The sequence below is a fragment of the Alosa alosa genome, chromosome 18 (genome assembly GCF_017589495.1).
Source record: "Alosa alosa isolate M-15738 ecotype Scorff River chromosome 18, AALO_Geno_1.1, whole genome shotgun sequence".
In the NCBI taxonomy this organism is placed as follows: Eukaryota; Metazoa; Chordata; class Actinopteri; order Clupeiformes; family Clupeidae; genus Alosa; species Alosa alosa.
Window position 1 is genome coordinate 14,480,257 of NC_063206.1, and position 21,725 is coordinate 14,501,981.

Here is a 21,725-nt window from a genome sequence, read left to right on the forward strand (position 1 = left end):
AGAGAGAGAGAGAGAGAGAGAGAGAGAGAGAGAGAGAGAGAGAGAGAGAGAGAGAGAGATAGACAGAGAGAGTGAAAGTGAGAGTGAGAGATAGAGATAGACAGAGAGACAGAGTGAGTGAGAGAGAGATAGAGAGAGAGACTCGGCAATGGAGTCTGTCCCCTGCTCCAACTGCACGCAAGGGCCTCCACACGCCCACCATCTACATTCCATTTCTCCATCTCTACCTGTGACACACATTCTCTCACACACACACACACACACACACACACACATTATTAAATGAACCTAGTGTAACCTTTTGGCGTGTATAAAGCTATACATGCCAAATATTCAACCCACCTTACACATACATAACATAAAGCATATAAGCCTACGCATGCCAAGTCTTTAACCCTGAGCATACCCTATGATAAAAGCAGGCTTATTGTTTTGTACATGTAGCTATTTAGAGGTAAACTGAATAGGTCTGGGAACCACACCACTGCCAGTCAGGAATGTCCCAGGAGAGGGGCACTAGTCACTGCTTGCAGCCCAGCAAAGAGGCAACTGAGTGGGAGGCGCTGCAGCGAGGAGCAGCCTCCACTCTGGAGATGGAGCTGAGAGGAACAGAGAGAGGAGTGGAGCGTGCGCCTGTGTGGCGCTGTGTGTGTGTGTGTGCCGCAGCGCAACCGATGGTAGGCAGCTCGGCTCGGCTCGGCTGGGCCGACTCGGGCCACCGGCGCGCACAGCTGATTTACATAAGACCACGCGCACTTTTTATACGGAATTATGCAGGACCTTATGCAAAAGCAACAGCAGCCCAGGATCTGCACCAGGGGACCACAAACAGTGCGGTGAAACAGAAGATGCATGGAAACACAAGGAGAAGAGAGGGAGAAAGAAAGAGAGAAAGTGATAGAAAGACAGATGGATGATGTAGAGAAAATAGATAGAGAGAGAGAGAGAGAGAGAGAGAGAGAGAGAAAGACAGAGAGAGTGAGAGAGAGAGAGAGATAATAAATTGCTGGGTTTGTGGCAAAGCAGGTCTTAGCAAGCCACACGAGTGGATATGACAGTGGTGATCTCGTGGTGGTGGAGATAGGAAGGCAGGGCACACTAATCAGCCCAGAGGCTCCTCATCAAAGACGCTCATTACAGTGCCAGATCACCAGAGAATGAACACTCTGACTTGTGGCACAAATCTAATCCATCGTAAAGCCCTTGCTGCCTTGGACCGATGTCACAACGCCTTTGTATTGGTGTCAATCTGGAGGAGGGAGATTTGGTCACCTTTGGCCATTTCTTTTACATTCACCAGTAATCTTCAAGCCCTTGTTTATTATGATCACATATGACCAACTCTGGGCCTGAACTAGTAAGACTGAGTAGGATTTATCAAATGTAGAATCCTACAAAGCAACAGAGCAATAGTAAGATTCAATGGGTCATCACATGACCTCTCCAAGCAAGTGGTTTCAGCATGTCACATTCAACACTGGCTTTACAACCCAAGAATGCACAAATGTCACACATTTGCCAGCTTGGTAAAGAATCCTGCTTCCACATGCAATTTATAATTTAATATAGCCTATATAAGCAAAAACCCATGGCTGTGAAAGGACTGCCCTTTTACAAACATCAATATGGCCTGCAGATGAGACATGAGAGACAGATAATTGTGGTGTTTTTTGTGTCGAACAAACAGTCATGTCCAAGGGGCTTTCAGCTTTGATTAAGGCCACTGGACATTATGGTCATGAGAGATTTAGAGACGGGGCTCTGGCCGCTCTCCGCTGCCACGCCAGATAAATGGGACACTTTAGTTTTTTATTCCGTGCCAGCCAACGTGATGAACAGTTTCAAGAAAACAGTTGCCAGGTTACTTGACAGGAACTCTGCCAAAGATGCCAAATTGAGGGGCGGTGTGGGTGAGTGGGGGGCTAATTACCTTTTTAAACTGATCTTTTAAATAAAGTCAATAACAAACAATGCTTTAATTTATCTGCAGTACAGTACAGCAATGGACTGCACGTAGAGAGAGAGAGCTCATGAGAAGCATCCAACGACTAGCACCAATGCAGTGAACTGAGATTGATCTCCTAAGCCCCTGAGACACAATATATGGAGACTTAAACTACCAAACACTAGTTCCAAAGAGATATTTACACTTCTTATACTTTCAAGTCTTTGTTACTGGTAAAGGTTAAGAAATCTAATAATGCAAGTCAAATAGAAAGCAAGCAAACAACCCACAACAATGGCACCATGGCAACTTGGTACATGGTAACGCTGGCAGATTCCAGTGAAGTGAGATGCCCGCATGGTTCCAAGGAACACACTCATTGATTGACCTTCATGCATGGCTGAGAATGTCTGGCTTGGATGCTGCCTCACGGACAAATGGATGAACACATGGATGACTAAGAGGACAGCAAATGATGGTAGTGAAGACAAACGAAGGAGGCGGGGGGTGGGGGTGGGGGTAGGGGTGGTGGATGAGGCAGGAATCTAATTAATAGCCATCTCTATCAATGTCAAGTGTTTTAAAAAGATGTCCCTTTTCCACCCCACCTCACTCCACCCCAAAACTCGATACTGCCGGTAGGGCATACAGGTATACACAGTGTCCACTTTCCAGAAATAGATCCGGTGCTTTTGTTTTCCTGCGGTGGTGGCGGGAACGGCGAGTGAGTCTCACGTATCCTGTCCTTCCTCACAGAGGCTTCATTAGAGCAGATGAGAGCCACACTCGAGTGTGACTCAAGCAAGGTGCAACAAAGAGTGAGAGGAGGGAGAGGGAGAGAGAGAGAGAGAGAGAGAGAGAAAGAGAATTCTCACTACATCAGATTGAACCACTTCAAGCCTTGGTTTGAACTACACACAAACAATATGTGGCACTTAAAGGCCGTGCTGCAGGGTTCATTTTCCAACGACATTGTGCAATTTGCTTGTTGGTAATAAACATATAATAAACTGTTATCCATTGTATTTGATGCTGTTGGGTATCACAATACTGCCTGATTGCATAACATAACACAGTCATTTTAGAAGTCTGGCTGATTCATTCAGGCTAGTTTCAATTCAACATAGTGAATGACTAAAAGTAAGCGACTGGACAACAAGCTTGTTCTGAATATCTATTGCAGCCATAGAACACCACAATTTTTGCTTTCATAACTCAAGCAAGCTATCTGTGTTATGCAAAGCTATTGTTTTGCACATGTCAAAAGTAGGCTTGATTCTGGATGGCCTGATAAGAGCACCAAAACTACCAGCAACTTCGGCAGCCCATGGGATGTCCAAATGCTTTAAAAGGCCACTGCTTTCCTCTACGGCACACTAGACTTGTTATGGTTAACCTGGACAACTGTGCAGACTGGCTAGTGTCCCTCGAGGGGCCAACACAAAGCAGTAGGCCTGTTATTAGGTGGAGAGGTGCAACTGGGTGCATGTTATGGCCACTGAGAAAACTTCTTGACATTGTGTACAAATGGCATGGGGCTGTGTTTCTTTTAGTAAATAAAAAACAACAATTGGAGCAACTTCATCTGGAATGCAAGTTGTGGGACAAGGCTTATGTGCGCTGAGGATCTACTTCTAACTTGAATTGAGCAAAATGTAAGGAAATAGATCTTGTGTAGGCCTACCATTTGTGAGACCATCTTACTACAGCTTTTTTAAAGCTTGTGTCCTAAAACGCTTTCAGACTCTGCAACATGTCACTAAAAGATGCTTACATGGTCATAGAGTAGGCCTATACCAGGTTGCTTATTGCATTGGGGATGCTTATTATGCTTGGTAAATGAATAAGATATCTGCATATATTTCTAGGCACACAAGTCAAGAGTGCAAGAATCATGAAACCATTTCTTGGAATACCATGACTTTAAAAAGACTTACCTCGGGCAGACAGCTTTTTCGTATTTATTATTTTTGCAGCATATTCCTGTCCCGTGGATTTCTTGACACATCGTCGAACCACAGAAAAGGCACCCCTGTATTGGAATGGCAAACATGTGGACATTGTTTTTTTCACTGACTAAACAACACTTTCTCTAGTAACTGACAATGGCCATTGCGCAAGGCGGTAACACAACTTTAATGTAGGCTACAACGCTATTGGAATTATACTACCATGACTGGCGGTGAATTTCAACGGAAATACAAGCGCTGATAAGCAAGGGGCGGTTTTGATGGCCATGAAACACCCCTTTGACAGGAAGCTTACCAGGCTACACTGAGAACACGCGTAGACTGTTATCTTTCACCCAAGGGTCAAACCATAACATGCTGATTATACAGATCAGCAATCCTCATATGCAATAGGCTACACAGACTAATGTGATTTCAAAGACTATTAATCTTGCAAATAGATGCAGCCGATATATCACTCAGCGTTTAGGTAGGTAGCCTATCAAATGTTGCAGAGCGCTAGCTCTCAAGCTGGCTTCGTTGTGACACTACTCGAGTGATGCTGAACAAAACACAAAGTGGCTACATTTGCCGAGGAGTATGACACAGCTATTACACAAGTCTGCAGTAAGCCATTCCTTCTGGCGTGGCGACTGTCACATGCCTCACAAATATTAGGCTACAGCTAAAAAGTTACAATTGGCCTAATAACCTCTTGTCGTGCCATGATATGAGCCTTTGTGACCATCCTGTCCGTGGATGGCGATTTATGAGCAGTCTATCTGACATGAGGAAATATTCATACCAGCTAGCAACCAAGATGTTCACATGCATGCTCTCCCAGCGGTGAGCGGTCTTAACCTATGGCAATGGTGTTTGAGAACGACACAAATGAAACAAACATCCGAATTTAATGTAAACAATTCACAGCTGGGCGGACGCGAGCCTCCTATCCGCTAGTTTTTACTTGCCTTTTTGACATGCAAAACCTACTCTGCATTGTCAACATTCAGCTACAATGAGATACGGAGCAGCAAGGAAAAGGAAACAGCAGTAGGCTATTGTTACTCACTTTCCGAGTTCTTCATATAGCTGATATTCGTCTGTGAACCTTGTCGAGGTTACAATAGTAGCCATGTTGTGCAGTGTGAGAGAGATATCGCCTCTCGTTTTTGGTGACTGCCTCGCTCAGGTTTCGGGAGGAGATCTCGTCTACTCAAAAGGAGAGGGAGATAGAGACAGAGGAAAGGGAGGGGGCGATGAGGGGTGGTAGTAGAGAGAGAGAGAGAGAGAGAGAGAGAGAGCGTACAGCAACGCGAGATTTTCTCCCTAGTGCCGAGAGGAGATGGAAAGCAAGACGCGGAGTAGGAGATCCGGTGCTGCATTAGCACTGCGACCGAAGGGGTGTCGAGTAGGCTGGCAGCGTTGAGTCAACACTGTGCTCCTGCATAGTGTCAAGCCAAAGGAGGGTGGCGCAATGCCATCACATTTAGTGGAGTTACATGATGTAAAACATGTTTAGTTTCAATTTCGGTTCTTATTTCCATTACCATATGAAAACGTCTTTCTCCATGCATAGCCTGAGAATTGAGTAACCACTGTTAATGTATTTTTTTAAATATATAAACCAGCCATGAATGTTGCATGGTATAATAGAATAACTTGATTCCGAAGCTCAATGTATGATGATCAGTTATTAATTTGATAACACGCTGATCATGTCAATGATAAGCCTGCCAAAGGCCAAGGCAGGTAGGATCAGTGGCTCACCTGAACATACATCAATTCCCAACCCACTCAGGGGGTGGGCTAATACCTTTATAGCCTCTTGCTGGGTTGGCCATTGTCATTTTCTCTTCATTATGGACAGATTAGTGTAGATTGGAATATCTATACACTTTAATCACATTGAATCTTCTGGGTTCACATTTTTTCATGTCGGTGCAGTTGGGGTGTTTTCTGTTTTTCTGTAATTATCTGCTGTTGTTCATGTGTGTGCAAGCAAGGGAGAGCGAAGAGGAAAGAGCTGATTGTGAGAAGTGTCAGTTGTTGGTTTCAAAAGGTGTGAAAATATTTTTTTAGAGTGTGTGTGTTTGTGTTCTGCATATGTTCCTCTGGCAAATTATGTGCAGCTTGCATTTTAGTGGAGAGAGGCGTGCGTAAGCTTGTCAGCCCTACCCCACACTTTCCTGTCCATATGCCTAGTTCGTATGTGAGTGTGTGTGTGTGTGTGTGGCAGCTCGTCCTCCTTGGGCAGCCGCATGGAGAGGAACAGTGATTAAGGAGTGCTTGCAGTGAATACAGGAGCACAGAGTTCTTGGCCATAATTACAGGGAGGCTGGCTGATATGAAAGCCTAATTAGAGCAGTGTAGAGGTGCCTTGGTATTAATTGTGGCACTCTGTGTGTTTGTGCATGTGTTTGTACAGTTTGTGTGTGTGTGTGTGGGGGGGGGGGGGGTAGATGTGTGGGGTAGATGTGTGTGAGTATGTAGTGTTTTCAGTTGCCAGAAGCAAAATACAAGAGGGTAATATGGTATTCTTGTTGAGAAAGGGTGCTCCTAATGGATCTTTCAAAAAACCTTCTGATAGAAATGTGTTTACAGAGTAGGCCTAGCCTAATTTTGGTGGTTCCTTAAAGTACTTTTTAGCAGTGAAAATGTTTTGAGAAACTTTTACACCCAACAAGAAAGGGTTATTAGAAAGGAAATTGTGTTCTGTTGAAACCATTTTAAGGGGTCGTCTTGATTAGTTCAACTTTATCTCTTGTCCTGTCTCATCATCAATGGAATTTCCACACACTTCTCGACCTTTGAGCCTCCAGACAATTTGAGGTTTTCCAGTAAGATGGGGGGAGAACACACAGAATTCCTTTGAATTTAACTGACGTGTTCAACAGTGACTCTACACAGGTTCGGCTTTGGACCAAAAGCACTGACGGGAACTCCATTACAATCATTTGGCATGTTTCTTCTTTGCTTTTTACAAGAAGCACAGGGAAACATTCAGTGCTTTGGGTGTTGTCTACAAAAATGCTTGACCACAGAGCACATTTTCATTTCCTCTAGGCTATGTATACCGATTGGTTTTAGCACATGCAAGCAGCATTTGAAAACTCCTCTCTAACTAAGATGAATGAAAGAAAACATGTGATAGGCCCAAATCAGAACAATACCTCCTCTGTTCCTGTTGGTGTAATGCACTACATACACCCCCACCCACCCATTACTTTATATCATTAATGTATGTGGCAGATGTCTGAGGTTGTTTTTTAGAGCACTCGCCGTTGCGTATGATACTAACACGGCGAGTGAGGCAGTGAGTGAAGCAATTTAGGTCGAGTGCCAAACTGAACAGTCATTCCTGAATGAGTCATCCAGTGTGAGGAGTTGGCTGTCTCCGTTTCTCCCTCCAGAACTTTCTGTCATTGGAAGGAAGGACCCATCGACTGAGGTATAACTTGACTGGTGTGTGTGTGTTTGTGTATGTGAAGTTGTCATTCTGTAATCATGCACAGTTTTGTTCTATCTGTCTTTATTGAACACAGAGTACATACTGAAAGGTTGATTTATCACCCAGTGATGTTATCTCTAATTGTAAAGATTAAAGGTATTCCCACTGATTCTAATCTCGTGCACTTTTTGTTATATTCAGCCAATTGTTCCTTTGTTTGTTCAGTGTTTGCGCAAATAAACCCTCCGGTGTTGGGATAGCCCTGGCTCTGTAAATGGGAAACAAACATAATGCTTGAACAGAACACAGCCAAACAACATGCTGCTTCAGAAGCATGTTAGAGAGTGGTGATCAGCTGTTTACTTCAAATATCAACAACCTTTCCTGAAACTGGTGGATTCAATGATTCATAAATAGGAAATATCATTTCATTGTGTATTTGAGTCAAATGAGGAGGGAAGCGCAAGCCTATTGTATTCTGCAGCTTTCACATTGCTCTTGAGGCCCTGCCAATAGCAGCATGCTGTCATAATTACAAACACACTTTATATACTCATCCCATCCTGTTAGCATAGAACAATGTTCTACAATCAGCTCGATCAAACACACACACACAGAGTCTCTGTACTTATCTCAATAAGCTAGTTTTTGGTACAAAAACAGTGTTGTAGCCAACTTTCTTCTGCCTAGCTTCAGACAACATATGTTGTCTTACAGGCCTGTTACAATGGTGTAGTCTGTGGTATCTACAGGTAATCTACATACATTGATGCTCAAACATGCGTGAAACATACAAACATCATACATCAAACATCCATGTGACAACTGATTCTAGGCTGAAGTGTGTTTTTGAAAGTATAGAGCGTCCCTGTCCAGAGCACACAATACAGGTCTGGACGTAAATCCTTAGTGTGCGACGAGGCCACAAGCCCAGAGGAGACTGAGGAAGGCCCCGGGTGTGTCTGTCAGCTTCCCGGTGCTTCAGCTTCTATGGCGGATCCACAGCGAGGTCACGGAAGGTCATTCCCTCACAGCTGGCCTGCTGGAGAACTTCCTCGTGTGTCGCTGTTTATAACCCAAGACCGTCACCCCCCTGCCCCCCCCCCCCCACACACAGGAGAAATGTGGAGTATGTGTCACCACCACTCAAAAGGCTGCTGGCTTCTGCTTTCTTTTCTTGTTTTCTTCTACCCTATGGTGGGAGCCCTCCCGAGTAGGACGACTGTAAAGTTCAAAAGGCCAGGGGTACAGAAAATGCTTGCCCTCACATATCCCCATGAAGAATAACCCAGATTGGCCAACTTGAGTCAATCCTTGCAGCCGGGGTCATAATTACGGTCTGAAATGAACATTCTTGTCAATGCAACAGAAATGTGGTGAGAGAAAAAACAAAACAAAAAAAAATAAACAAATAAAACAAAGTTCTTTGTGATATCTGTGTGAGATATAGGAGGTCAGCTCCAGGCGCCGGGTTCTTCACAGAGAGTAGCCTGGATGCCCAGGGGATCCCTTCCTCCCTTCTCCTCCTCCTCCTCACTTTATGTAACTGTCCATGTCATATGTCTCATCGCCCATCCTGCCCATTACCTTTGAACCCAACCAATAAAAATGGAGAGAGAGAGAGAGAGAGGGAGAGAGAGAGAGAGAGAGAAAAGAACAACAGCGTGGCGGAGCAGTGGAGGAAGAGCATGAGAAGATCCAGCAGAGTGAGGAAGAGGAGAACGACTCCGAGGAGTGGGAGGAATAAAGTGGTTTGTTTCGTAATATTTAAACAAAGCAAGTTGTGGCGATGCTAATGCAGAGAGAGGTACACAAGACGCCGGCGAAAAGAAGCAGGAGAGCAGTTGGAGGAGAGAGAGAGAGCAGGAAAGAGGGAGGTAAAGAAAAGAGAGAGAGAGAGCACAAGAGAGGGAGGAGAAGAAAAGGTGTAGAGAAGATGGGAGAGAGAGAGAGAGCAGGAGAGGAAGGCGACGAGATTAGGAGGGAGAGAGAACATTAGCTGAGCTCTGCGGAGTGCAGGCGAGGGACTAATGAGGCCAGGCTTAATTAAACACTGAGACAGAGTAGGGGAGAGAGAGACAGAGAGAGAGAGAGAAGAGAAGGAGTAGGGGAGAGAGAGAGAGAGAGAGAAAGAACAAGCAGAAGAGAAAGAGAGAGAGAAAAGAAGAGAGAGCAGAAGAGAGAGAGAGAGAGAGAGAGAGAGAGAGAGGGTACCTGCCGTTCCTCCTACGCAGAGTGGCTCACAGCAACGGCATATGCTGGTCGATAAAACCCACACATAAACGTACATTTACACACACACACACACACACACACACACACACACACACACATGCACGCACGCACACACACACACACACACACGCGCACACACACACACACACACACACACACACACACACACGCACACACACACACACACACACACACACACACACACACACACACACACACACACACACACACACACACACACACACACACACACACACACACACACACACGCACACACACACACACACACACACACACACACACACACACACACACACACACACACACACACACACATATCAGTAAAACACACAACAACACACAAACACGTATACTGTACTTGTTGATTTAAACTCCACCTGGGAGTTGCTGTTGCTGAACAGAGCAAAGGGGATCCACAAAACATGTTTATTTTCTTATTTATTAAAAAAACCCTCCAGTGAACAGCACAATAAAGGAAATAAACAATGACACAGTAAGCATCGATATTGCCTTTCCCTTCTCAGTTAACATATAGCGAGTTAATCATCATTAACCATGGAATGAGGATGAGGTCAGCAGGTGACGGTTGGTCATGGCCTCACCATGAATCTGCCTCCGGGTCATGGAAGGGGGGACTAGTTTGTTGAGCAGCAAAGCTTCTAAGCAGGAGAGTATGTGAGAGGTTCGTGGAGTAAGAAAGATGGTGCGTGTGTGTCATGGCGTCCATGGCATCATCACGAGAAGAAGAGAAGAGAAAGGGAAGAGAAGAGAAAGGGAGAAAAGAAAGGGAGGAAAAGAGAAAGGGAAGAAAAGAGAAAGAGAACCATTGTGGGATGTTAATGTCATCATGTGAGTGTGTCCATCTGTAGACAAGAGGGAAAGCCGTCAGCAGAAAAACACACAGACATCATTTTTCACACACACTTTCACACACCCTTTTACACACACACAGACACACACACACATACACAGTGACCTCCCACATTGGCCACAGTAAGAAATAGGGGCAGGCCACAATGATTCAGCAAGTCTTGTGACGCAACCCCAGTCCTCCAGGCTCCTCTTTGCAACCACCCCTCCCCACCACACGCACACGCACACTAACACACACACACACACTTCTCTCCCCATAACACGCACACACACACACACACACACACTTCTCTCCCCAGGCTAAAAGAACAGTGAGGCCCTCTGCATACGAAAGCCAACCTTCTTGAAGAGCGCGCGCAGCCTGCAGACCTTACAGTGTTTGACGGCCACCCGCCTGTAAGCACCCAGAGCCAGGGCACCTCCCCCCATCGCCGCCCCCAACGCCGCCACCTCGTTTCCCCCAGCGATGCCTCCACTCGCCCCCTCCCGGCCCAGCCAGGGGGTCCACACCCACCGGAGGAGCTTGATTTCGACCAGCTGGTCGTCCGGGTGGGGTTCTTGGGGCACGGGCGGGTTTGGTTGTACTCAGCGATGCGGCCCATGAGCAGGCGCACAACTTCGGGCCGCACCTCGGACAGGTCGCGCCGCTCGTACGGGTCGGCGGTGATGTTGAAGAGCCAGACGGATTTGGCGTGCTGGTCGCGCCGCTTCTCCAGGGCCTGCCAACCGGGCGGCGGCGCCAGTGCGGCCCCCTCTTCCTCGGTGGTCAGCGTGTGCGGTGGGAACCAGTCTCCGTCGCCCATGGGGCCCGTCAGCAGCTTCCAGTCACCCCGTGGCAGTGCGCCCGCCGCCCCGTGTCCCCAGATGCGAAGCTTGGCCCCGGCATAGTGCCCTCTGCTGGTGCGGTTCGCCCTCCCGACGCGACACTGGGTCGATGTTGAACAGGATCTCGTTGCGCGGGCACGGCAGGCCTTCGCTAATGGCCCCCCACACGTCTTGACCGTCCAGCCGCCGGTCCTTCGCCCCCGCCGCTCTGGCCAGCCCGAGCAGCGTCGGGTACCAGTCGGACACGTGGATAAGCGCCCGGCTGACCACCCCGCGGCGCTTCAGCAGTGGGCTGTGGACAAACCCCACGGCCCGTACGCCGCCCTCCCAGTAAGAGCCCTTGCCGCCACGCAGCGGCCAGTTGCAGCCACCGGACAGTGGCTGCCCGCCATTATCCGAGGAGTAGACCAGCACGGAGTTGCGGTAGAGGCCGCTGGCACGGAGCTCGCGCACCACCTCGCCGACTGCCTCGTCCACGCCGGTCAGCATGGCAGCGTAGTGGCGGCGCGGCCGGTTGCCCAGATCGCTGTGGCGCCGCAGCAGGCGGGCAGGAGCCTGCAGGGGGGTGTGGAGAGCCTGGAGCGCCACGTACAGGAACAGGGGCTTCTGGGAAGGGTGCGAGCGCAGGATCTGCTTCACCCTGATGGGAGGAACACAGAGGAGAGGAGGAGAAAAGAAGAAAAGAAGAGGGAGAGGAAGAGGAGAGAAGGAGAGGAGAAGTGAGGACAAGAAAAGAGGTAGAGAGAAAGAGAGGAGAGGAAGAGGAAGAGGAGAGAGGAGGAGAGGAGAATCTTAAAACTCCAAAGATATCAGCTGGTCACAGAAGCAGCCTCTGTAACAGGCACTTTCATTTATTAATGTATTCAGTAGGCAAATACTTTTAGCTAAAGCGGAAGACAGAGCACAACTGAAACAGATAACTGATAAAGGAAGTGCCACGCAAGTCCTGCAGAATAAGATTTTCTAGTAATTGAACAGATACAACCCTAGATAGATAGCTTCACTGTCTACCAAGAGCAACTCATCTGCTAGACTCAGAAATACATTACAGCCTGACATGCATCTCAGCTACAAGGAATTTCCTTTACTTCTGCACTATTAGGTCACTAGGCAAATATGTGCAGTTGTCCAATGCAGGCATAACCACAACTTCCTTTAGTAGCACCATGATTTGTCATTCACAAGAAGCTACTGCATTTGCGCAACATGCAGTAAGTCACTTCCTATGTAAAGAAGAATCAATCAGTGCTTCTAAATTAGTATATGATTCTCTCATTCACTGTCATTTCTCATTCCTTTGTGTGTGCATGTGTGATTATGCAAGTGTTTGAGTTACGACTCCTATAATATCTGTGGTTATGAGTGTACTGTATATCCACATGTGTATGAGCAAAGTCCTTTTATTATAAGTACGCTAATGACTGAGCACCCGCCCCACTCTGTCCTGCCCTCCTGTAGTGTCTCTCCACGTCCAGCAGGTGGCATGTGTGGAATTGGCCACACTCCTGCATGATTGGAACCAGCCCACTCTTTGGGTCTTAAATAGCAATTGCTGGCTGAAGCAAACCCTGACTCCAAGCCTGACCCCCAGGCTCTGACCTGCTCTCCGGTATTCAGGGGCAACGTAAGGCAGGGGGCAATTCCAAGGGCCAGGCCTTTTGTTTATTGGCGGGGCCAATATTGTAGCCAATTCTTTCATAGGGCCTAAAATGTCATTTCCCCTAACTGTAGTGTCTCTCCAGCCCTGTGTCTCTATGTGTACAGTGAGAGGCATCTATGTCTGTGTGTGTTTGTGTGTGTGCATGTGTGCATGTGTGTATGTGTGTGTGTCGGACCTCTCAGCATAGAGCAGTGTGGAGTAGTGTGTAGGAGCTCTTGGTGTAGAGGAGCATGGAGTAGTTGTGTGTGTGTGTATGTGTGTGTGTGTGTGTCGGACCTCTCGGTGTAGAGCAGCGTGGAGTAGTTGTGTGTGTGTGTGTGTGTGTGTCGGACCTCTCGGTGTAGAGCAGCGTGGATTAGTTGTGTGTGTGTGTATGTGTGTGTGTGTGTGTCGGACCTCTCGGTGTAGAGCAGCGTGGAGTAGTTGTGTGTGTGTGTGTGTGTGTGTGTGTGTGTGTGTGTGTGTGTGTGTGTGTGTGTGTGTGTGTGTGTGTGTCGGACCTCTCGGTGTAGAGCAGCGTGGAGTAGTTGCCCCTCAGCTCCCAGGCGGGCCGCTCTCCGTCGTGCAGGTCGAAGCCGCAGGCCTCTGCACCGTCGCAGCTCTGGTGCGTGAAGTGGTCGCCGCTGCCCGTCAGCGAGCCCAGGAAGCTCTGGAAGCCACGGCCCGTGGGCAGGCACTCGGGCCGGCAGAAGCCCAGGTGCCACTTGCCCACCATGTGCGTGGCGTAGCCGGCCCGCTGCAGGCGCTCAGGCAGCGTGGGGGCGTCCGGCGGCAGACAGAGCGGCTGGCGCGAGCGGATGATGGAGTGCTGGAGCCCCGTGTGGATCTGGTAGCTGAGAGGAAGAGGAGGAGGGAGCGGTCAGCACGGCCAGAGGAAGAGTATGCAAGTGTCCAGTAGGGAGGACATGTGTGCAGAATCGTCCAGTGTGTATGAGCAGGTGTACCTACATGTGTATGGGCAGGTGTGTGTACATGTGTATGAGCAGGTGTGTGTACATGTGTGGACAGGTGTGTGTGTACATGTGTACATGTGTATGAACAGGTGTGTATACATGTGTACCTGTGTATGAAGAGGTGTGTGTACATGTGTATGAGCAGGTGTGTGTACATGTATGAGCAGGTGCGTGTACGTGTGTATGAACTGGTGTGTGTACATGTGTATAGGCAGCAGGTGTGTGTGGGGTCTGGTAGCTGAGATGAGGAGGAGAGAGGGTAGTAAGTATAAGCAGAGGAAGAGTATACAAGTGGGTTGTATGGGTGAGGTGTGTGTGGATGTGTGTGTATTTGAGTGTGTATAACTGTAGTGTGTGTGTGTGTGTGTGTGTGTGTGTGTGTGTGTGTGGATGTATGTGTATTTCAGTGTGTATAACTGTAGTAGTAGCTGAGAAGAGGAAGCAAAGCATGTGAAGACTGATGGTGTTTGGGCCTTTATCCTAATAATAGGCAGCGAGTTTTAATCATTCATCTAATCAGCTCATTAGGAACCCGTCCTGCTATTGTTTGTTAGTTCCTGAATTGTATAAGCATCATATATAAGCGTTTGTGTGTGTATTGTATGTGTGTGTTTGCTTAAATTCAAGAAAGCAGAAGGGAGTGTGTTTATTTCTTAGTGCATTTATGTGTGTGTGTGTGTTTGCATGTGTGAGAGCATGTGTGAGTTTGTGTGACTGTTTGAAAAACAAGCCAAGAACAAGGCGCAGAGAGAGAGAGAGAGAGAGAGAGAGAGAGAGAGAGAGAGAGAGAGAGAGAGAGAGGGAGAGGGAAAAGACGCCACGTCAGCCAAGGATGATGGATCAAACATGAGCAGCTTTGTGATGGCCACCCCGAGCTGGCGCTGAGAGGACAGTATGCTGCTCTGCACCAAGGGCCGATGACTGACAGACTGCACTGCACTGCCTCTGAATCACCAGCCAGACGGGGCCGACGAAAACAGCGCCTCTTCCCTGGCACACCGCAGAGGACAATACACACAGAGAATTGCCACGTATCGCAGTTGAAAGATTACCTTATGAGTTGTTACAGTGTTACTCTCAGAAATACAGAGACTGATATGAATGGGAAGGGGAGACCTGACCTGACTGTTTTTATTTCCTGCTACTGTTTGTTGTGATGTCTTATTCATGTTTGGACTGGATACACAGACCAAAATATTTTAATTCTAATAAAAATCATGCAATTCTATAATGTAGTTATTTTTTACAGTGCAGCAAAACCAGACCCATATAATTACATACAAACATAGTCAGTCAGCAGACATTCCTATAGTGACTGGATGACCATGTCCATTGACACATCATAGTAACCTTTAAATACAGATTAGTGGGCTTTGTTGTAGTTGTGTGTGTGTTGTATTTCAGAGCTACTATGTCATTGGGGGAGTTATTGCTGCAGTGGGTGCATTTGAGGGACATGACCGGGTCCTCATACTCACCGCCCGGTCATCAGCTGGCTCCTGGATGGTGAACAGATGGGCTGGACGTAGTAGTTCTCCAGCTTGACCCCCTCAGCCGCCAGCTGGTCCAGCATGGGTGTGCGGATGTCAGAGCCATGGTAGCCCGCGTCCCTGTAGCCCTGGTCAGTCCACCAAGAAAAAAAATGATGTGCTTGAGGAGGAGGTTCGTGGTGATAGTGGCGGCAGTGGCAGTGGAGCGCTCTGATTGGCCATCCTGCTGAAGGTTTTGGAGACGAGCACCGTGTCCGTGTGGCCCCAATAGCAGGCAGAGAGGTAGCCCAGAGTGGCCACCCTGAGCAGGGACGTTGGGTCTGGATCGAGGGCTGCCTCCCGGTCACCTTCATGGTTACCATGGACCCTGCTCCCTGACTGGTTTGAGGTATGCTCCTTAGCTGGCGAACCCAAATTTTTAATTTAACCGGCTCTTACTACAGTAATACTATTAGATCCAATCAGAACAGAGTCATCCTCTCAGAAAAACAACAAAAACAACATCCATCAAAAAAACAACATCCATCAAAAACAAAACCATCAACAGATCCCTCTCTTTTGTTGTTTATATATAAGGGCTCTTATCCATAGGTGGCGAGCCCCAGTACATTCCAGCTGTGTGGATGAGATGGAGGTGGTCAGTCAGTCGCGACTGGTCAGTTTGAGCCCTCTCTCCATGTGTCTGGCTAGGTATGGTGCTGGGTGGGAGAGCCGTGAGTCTGGGACCCAGATGCCTCAGAGGGATCCTGGGAGAGGCGTCTGACTGCTTATAACAGGCCCGTCACATTCCACTGCCCCTCCCACGGCTACCTGCAGGCCAAGACACACCACGCCAGCAGCATACACACCTACTTGTGCTGTGCACAGGCATGAACAGGTCAACACAAACACACATGCTATGGATACACACACCTATGCACACAAAACAAAAGTGCTATATAAACCATATATGCACCCATATTCAGGCAGATATGTGTGATATGGAGGGGGGTATATGTGATGGAAAGTGAAAATCATGCATGTTGCTTGTTTGACCCCCTTCTGTGGATTGTTGGCAAGAATGTGATGACTGCACACCAACTCAACTCTTGCAAATCTGTCAAATTTTTCCCTCACGGGATCAAAAAAGAGTTAATACATCTTAAAAGGTCAAAAGGTCACGCAAGTGGACAGTGTCACCTGTATGATGGATGCAAAATCACTGCCATGTTCAACAACTAGATGTACCGCAAATCGGTACAACATATCACTGCTGCTCAGTCCTGCATATTCTCTCCGCAAAAATAAATCACGCTTGTCAATTGTGTCTGTGTGCATGTGCGTGCATGTTTGTGTGTATGCATGCCTGTGTGTGTGTGTGTTTATGTGTGCGTGTGCGTATGTGCGTGTGAATGCGTTTGTGTCTGTGTGTGAGTATGTGCGTGCCTGTGTTTGCGTGTGTGTAGCTCATATGAACGGAATTCCACGAAACTTGGCATGCATTTAGAGGGTATCTTAGTGATCCTACACTTTAAATTTTATGCAGTTTTGAACATGTCAGCCAGAATACCTGCAACTAAAACTACTCGTTTTTGCTTTTTTCATTTCATCTAGGTGGCATTATACCTCAAATAAACAGATATGGGACAGGCTGACATGGCCCCTTGGGACCAATATATAAGAGATATTCACAGAAAACTGTGTCGGGGGCCCAGTCTTGGGGCGATGACTGCCCACCAAGACCCTAACCTTATTGACCACTACCCTAGCTATGCTCTACGCTTAGCGGCGGTCAGAACTACATGCACGTCAAACCCACAAAGCCCTCAGAACAGCTGTAGGCTCTGACCGTTTTCCATTGAATTTTCCTACACTCTTTTCAGGGACTAAAATAATTGTCTGTCCAGTCATAACAAAGAGGTCTAGCCACAGTCATTTACCAGAAAGCTGCTGGTGAAAGCATGTTTCCCCACAACATGACTAATATAATACCTGCACTTGTTTTTTTACTTGACATGGATCCAGAATGCCACAGGGAATTAGGAGGTGCAGCACAGCTTCAGTTAGCTTCCTGAAGGCCCTCTTTGACTGTTCTGGGAATGAAACCACTGACCAGCAACAGCATAGTCGACAGAGAACAGATTACACCTTATGGAGACAGCTCACTGACCTGCATCACTAACGACCAATTTCCCAGTTGTTCTCTACTCCACTGCATATTTCATTCAGAATCAGGTGCAAAGGCCTCAGCAGCTTCAGGCCTCCCTTACATTTCTGGAGGTAGCTGCAGGGCTGCACATTATTGGAACGTAGTAAAGTGAATTGGCAACTGCACACTGGCGTTGTTTTCTGCCTATTCATATCCTTTAATTACAAAGCAAAGCACAAAACAAAATATATTCAGCTCAGGTATATTGACTGAAAAGGGGAGGCAGCTAGGAAATGGCCCGGTTATTTCTCTCTTTATGGGAGCCGGCTAAGACTGATGGCCAGCCCATCGAGCCATAGAAAGCGGTGAAACGTGAATCCTTGGCTCTCACCACCCCCTACCCAGCTCAGCCCTTCCCTTCTGCGTGCCACTTGCCCACCATGTGCGTGGCGTAGCCGGCCCGCTGCAGGCGCTCAGGCAGCGTGGGGGCGTCCGGCGGCAGACAGAGCGGCTGGCGCGAGCGGATGATGGAGTGCTGGAGCCCCGTGTGGATCTGGTAGCTGAGAGGAAGAGGAGGAGGGAGCGGTCAGCACGGCCAGAGGAAGAGTATGCAAGTGTCCAGTAGGGAGGACATGTGTGCAGATACGTCAGTGTGTATGAGCAGGTGTACCTACATGTGTATGGGCAGGTGTGTGTACATGTGTATGAGCAGGTGTGTGTACATGTGTATGGACAGGTGTGTGTACATGTGTACATGTGTATGAACAGGTGTGTGTACATGTGTACATGTGTATGAAGAGGTGTGTGTACATGTGTATGAGCAGGTGTGTGTACATGTGTATGAGCAGGTGTGTGTACATGTGTATGAACTGGTGTGTGTACATGTGTATGGGCAGGTGTGTGTGGGGTCTGGTAGCTGAGATGAGGAGGAGAGAGGGTAGTAAGTATAAGCAGAGGAAGAGTATACAAGTGGGTTGTATGGGTGAGGTGTGTGTGGATGTGTGTGTATTTGAGTGTGTATAACTGTAGTGTGTGTGTGTGTGTGTGTGTTTGTGTGTGTGTGTGTGGATGTATGTGTATTTCAGTGTGTATAACTGTAGTAGTAGCTGAGAAGAGGAAGCAAAGCATGTGAAGACTGATGGTGTTTGGACGCTTTATCCCTAATAATAGGCAACGAGTTTTAATCATTCATCTAATCAGCTCATTAGGCGCCCGTCCTGCTATTGTTTGTTAGTTCCTGAATTGTATAAGCATACGTATAAGCGTTTGTGTGTGTACTGTATGTGTGTGTTTGCTTAAATTCAGAAAGCAGAAGGGAGTGTGTTTATTTCTTAGTGCATTTATGTGTGTGTGTGTGTTTGCATGTGTGAGAGCATGTGTGAGTTTGTGTGACTGTTTGAAAAACAAGCCAAGAACAAGGCGCAGAGAGAGAGAGAGAGAGAGAGAGAGAGAGAGAGAGAGAGAGAGAGAGAGAGAGAGAGAGAGAGAGAGGGGAAAAGACGCCACGGGCCAAAGGATGATGGATCAAACATGAGCAGCTTTGTGATGGCCACCCCGAGCTGGCGCTGAGAGGACAGTATGCTGCTCTGCACCAAGGGCCGATGACTGACAGACTGCACTGCACTGCCTCTGAATCACCAGCCAGACGGGGCCGACGAAAACAGCGCCTCTTCCCTGGCACACCGCAGAGGACAATACACACAGAGAATTGCCACGTATCGCAGTTGAAAGATTACCTTATGAGTTGTTACAGTGTTACTCTCAAAATACAGAGACTGATATGAATGGGAAGGGAGACCTGACCTGACTGTTTTATTTCCTGCTACTGTTTGTTGTGATGTCTTATTCATGTTTGGACTGGATACACAGACCAAAATATTTTAATTCTAATAAAAATCATGCAATTCTATAATGTAGTTATTTTTTACAGTGCAGCAAAACCAGACCCATATAATTACATACAAACATAGTCAGTCAGCAGACATTCAACTATAGTGACTGGATGACCATGTCCATTTGACACATCATAGTAACCTTTAAATACAGATTAGTGGGCTTTGTTGTAGTTGTGTGTGTTGTATTTCAGAGCTACTATGCGCATTGGGGGGAGTTATTGCTGCAGTGGGTGCATTTGAGGGACATGACCGGGTCTGCTACTCACCGCCCGGTCATCAGCTGGCTCCTGGATGGTGAACAGATGGGCTGGACGTAGTAGTTCTCCAGCTTGACCCCCTCAGCCGCCAGCTGGTCCAGCATGGGTGTGCGGATGTCAGAGCCATGGTAGCCCACGTCCCTGTAGCCCTGGTCGTCCACCATGAAGAAAATGATGTGCGGAGGAGGTTGTCGTGGTGATAGTGGCGGCAGTGGCAGTGGAGCGCTCTGATTGGCCATCCTGCTGAAGGTTTTGGAGACGAGCACCGTGTCCGTGTGGCCCAATAGCAGGCAAGAGAGGTAGCCCAGAGTGGCCACCCTGAGCAGGGGGACGTTGGGTCTGGATGCGGGCTGCCTCCCGGTCACCTTCATGGTTACCATGGAGCCCTGCTCCCTGACTGGTTTGAGGTATGCTCCTTAGCTGGCCGAACCCAAATTTTTTAATTTAACCGCTCTTACTACAGTAATACTATTAGATCCAATCAGAACAGAGTCATCCTCTCAGAAAAACAACAAAAACAACATCCATCAAAAACAACATCCATCAAAAAAAGACAAAACCATCCAACAGATCCCTCTCTTTGTTGTTATATATAAGGGCTCTTATCCATAGGTGGCGAGCCCCAGTACATTCCCGCTGTGTGGATGAGATGGAGGGTGGTCAGTCAGTGCGGCTGGTCAGTTTGAGCCCTCTCTCCATGTGTCTGGCGCTAGGTATGGTGCTGGGTGGGAGAGCCGTGAGTCTGGGACCCAGATGCCTCAGAGGGATCCTGGGAGAGACGTCTGACTGCCCCTTAACAGCGGCCCGTCACATTCCACTGCCCCCTCCCACCGGCTACCTGCAGCGGCCAAGACACACACGCCAGCAGCATACACACCTACTTGTGCTGTGCACAGGCATGAACAGGTCAACACAAACACACATGCTATGGATACACACACCTATGCACACAAAACAAAAGTGCTATATAAACCATATATGCACCCATATTCAGGCAGATATGTGTGATATGGAGGGGGGTATATGTGATGGAAAGTGAAAATCATGCATGTTGCTTGTTTGACCCCCTTCTGTGGATTGTTGGCAAGAATGTGATGACTGCACACCAACTCAACTCTTGCAAATCTGTCAAATTTTCCCCCTCACGGGATCAAAAAAAGAGTTAATACATCTTAAAAAGGTCAAAGGTCACGCAAGTGGACAGTGTCACCTGTATGATGGATGCAAAATCACTGCCATGTTCAACAACTAGATGTACCGCAAATCGGTACAACATATCACTGCTGCTCAGTCCTGCATATTCTCTCCGCAAAAATAAATCACGCTTGTCAATTGTGTCTGTGTGCATGTGCGTGCATGTTTGTGTGTATGCATGCCTGTGTGTGTGTGTGTTTATGTGTGCGTGTGCGTATGTGCGTGTGAATGCGTTTGTGTCTGTGTGTGAGTATGTGCGTGCCTGTGTTTGCGTGTGTGTAGCTCATATGAACGGAATTCCACGAAACTTGGCATGCATTTAGAGGGTATCTTAGTGATCCTACACTTTAAATTTTATGCAGTTTTGAACATGTCAGCCAGAGATACCTGCAACTAAAACTACTCGTTTTTGCTTTTTCATTTTTATCTAGGTGGCATTATACCTCAAATAAACAGATATGGGACAGGCTGACATGGCCCCTTGGGACCAATATATAAGAGATATTCACAGAAAACTGTGTCCGGGGGGCCCAGTGCGGCGGGGGGGGCGACTGCCCACCAAGACCTAAACCTATTGACCACTACCCTAGCTATGCTCTACGCTAGCGGCGGTCAGAACTACATGCACGTCAAACCCACAAAGCCCTCAGAACAGCTGTAGGCTCTGACCGTTTTCCATTGAATTTTCCTACACTCTTTTCAGGGACTAAAATAATTGTCTGTCCAGTCATAACAAAGAGGTCTAGCCACAGTCATTTACCAGAAAGCTGCTGGTGAAAGCATGTTTCCCCACAACATGACTAATATAATACCTGCACTTGTTTTTTTACTTGACATGGATCCAGAATG

General features: G+C 47.6%; 2 protein-coding genes across 12 annotated transcripts in view; both read right to left on the reverse strand.

Annotated features, from left to right (window-relative positions):
- Positions 1-5,282, reverse strand: part of camk2g2 (calcium/calmodulin-dependent protein kinase (CaM kinase) II gamma 2) — a 62,850-nt gene extending 57,568 nt beyond the window's left edge. For 6 of the 11 annotated variants that reach the window (XM_048269659.1, XM_048269654.1, XM_048269660.1 and 3 more), the window contains exons 1-2: positions 4,967-5,281; positions 3,883-3,977 (exon numbers count right to left, since the gene is read on the reverse strand). In XM_048269659.1, coding sequence (XP_048125616.1) covers positions 3,883-3,977; positions 4,967-5,031 — 160 coding nt within the window. In that variant the 5' untranslated portion in view covers positions 5,032-5,281. Of the gene's footprint in view, positions 1-3,882; positions 3,978-4,966 lie in introns of all 11 variants that reach the window. The other 5 variants (XM_048269655.1, XM_048269651.1, XM_048269662.1 and 2 more) reach the window with 2 other exon arrangements.
- Positions 5,283-10,064: 4,782 nt separating this feature from the next.
- si:dkey-174i8.1 (arylsulfatase I) lies at positions 10,065-20,499 on the reverse strand. The gene is given in 5 exon segments (XM_048269647.1): positions 10,065-11,020; positions 11,023-11,349; positions 11,351-11,939; positions 13,460-13,792; positions 19,692-20,499. Coding segments are annotated over 5 exon segments (1,866 nt in total). The 5' UTR covers positions 20,063-20,499; the 3' UTR covers positions 10,065-10,774.
- Positions 20,500-21,725: the final 1,226 nt, after the last annotated feature.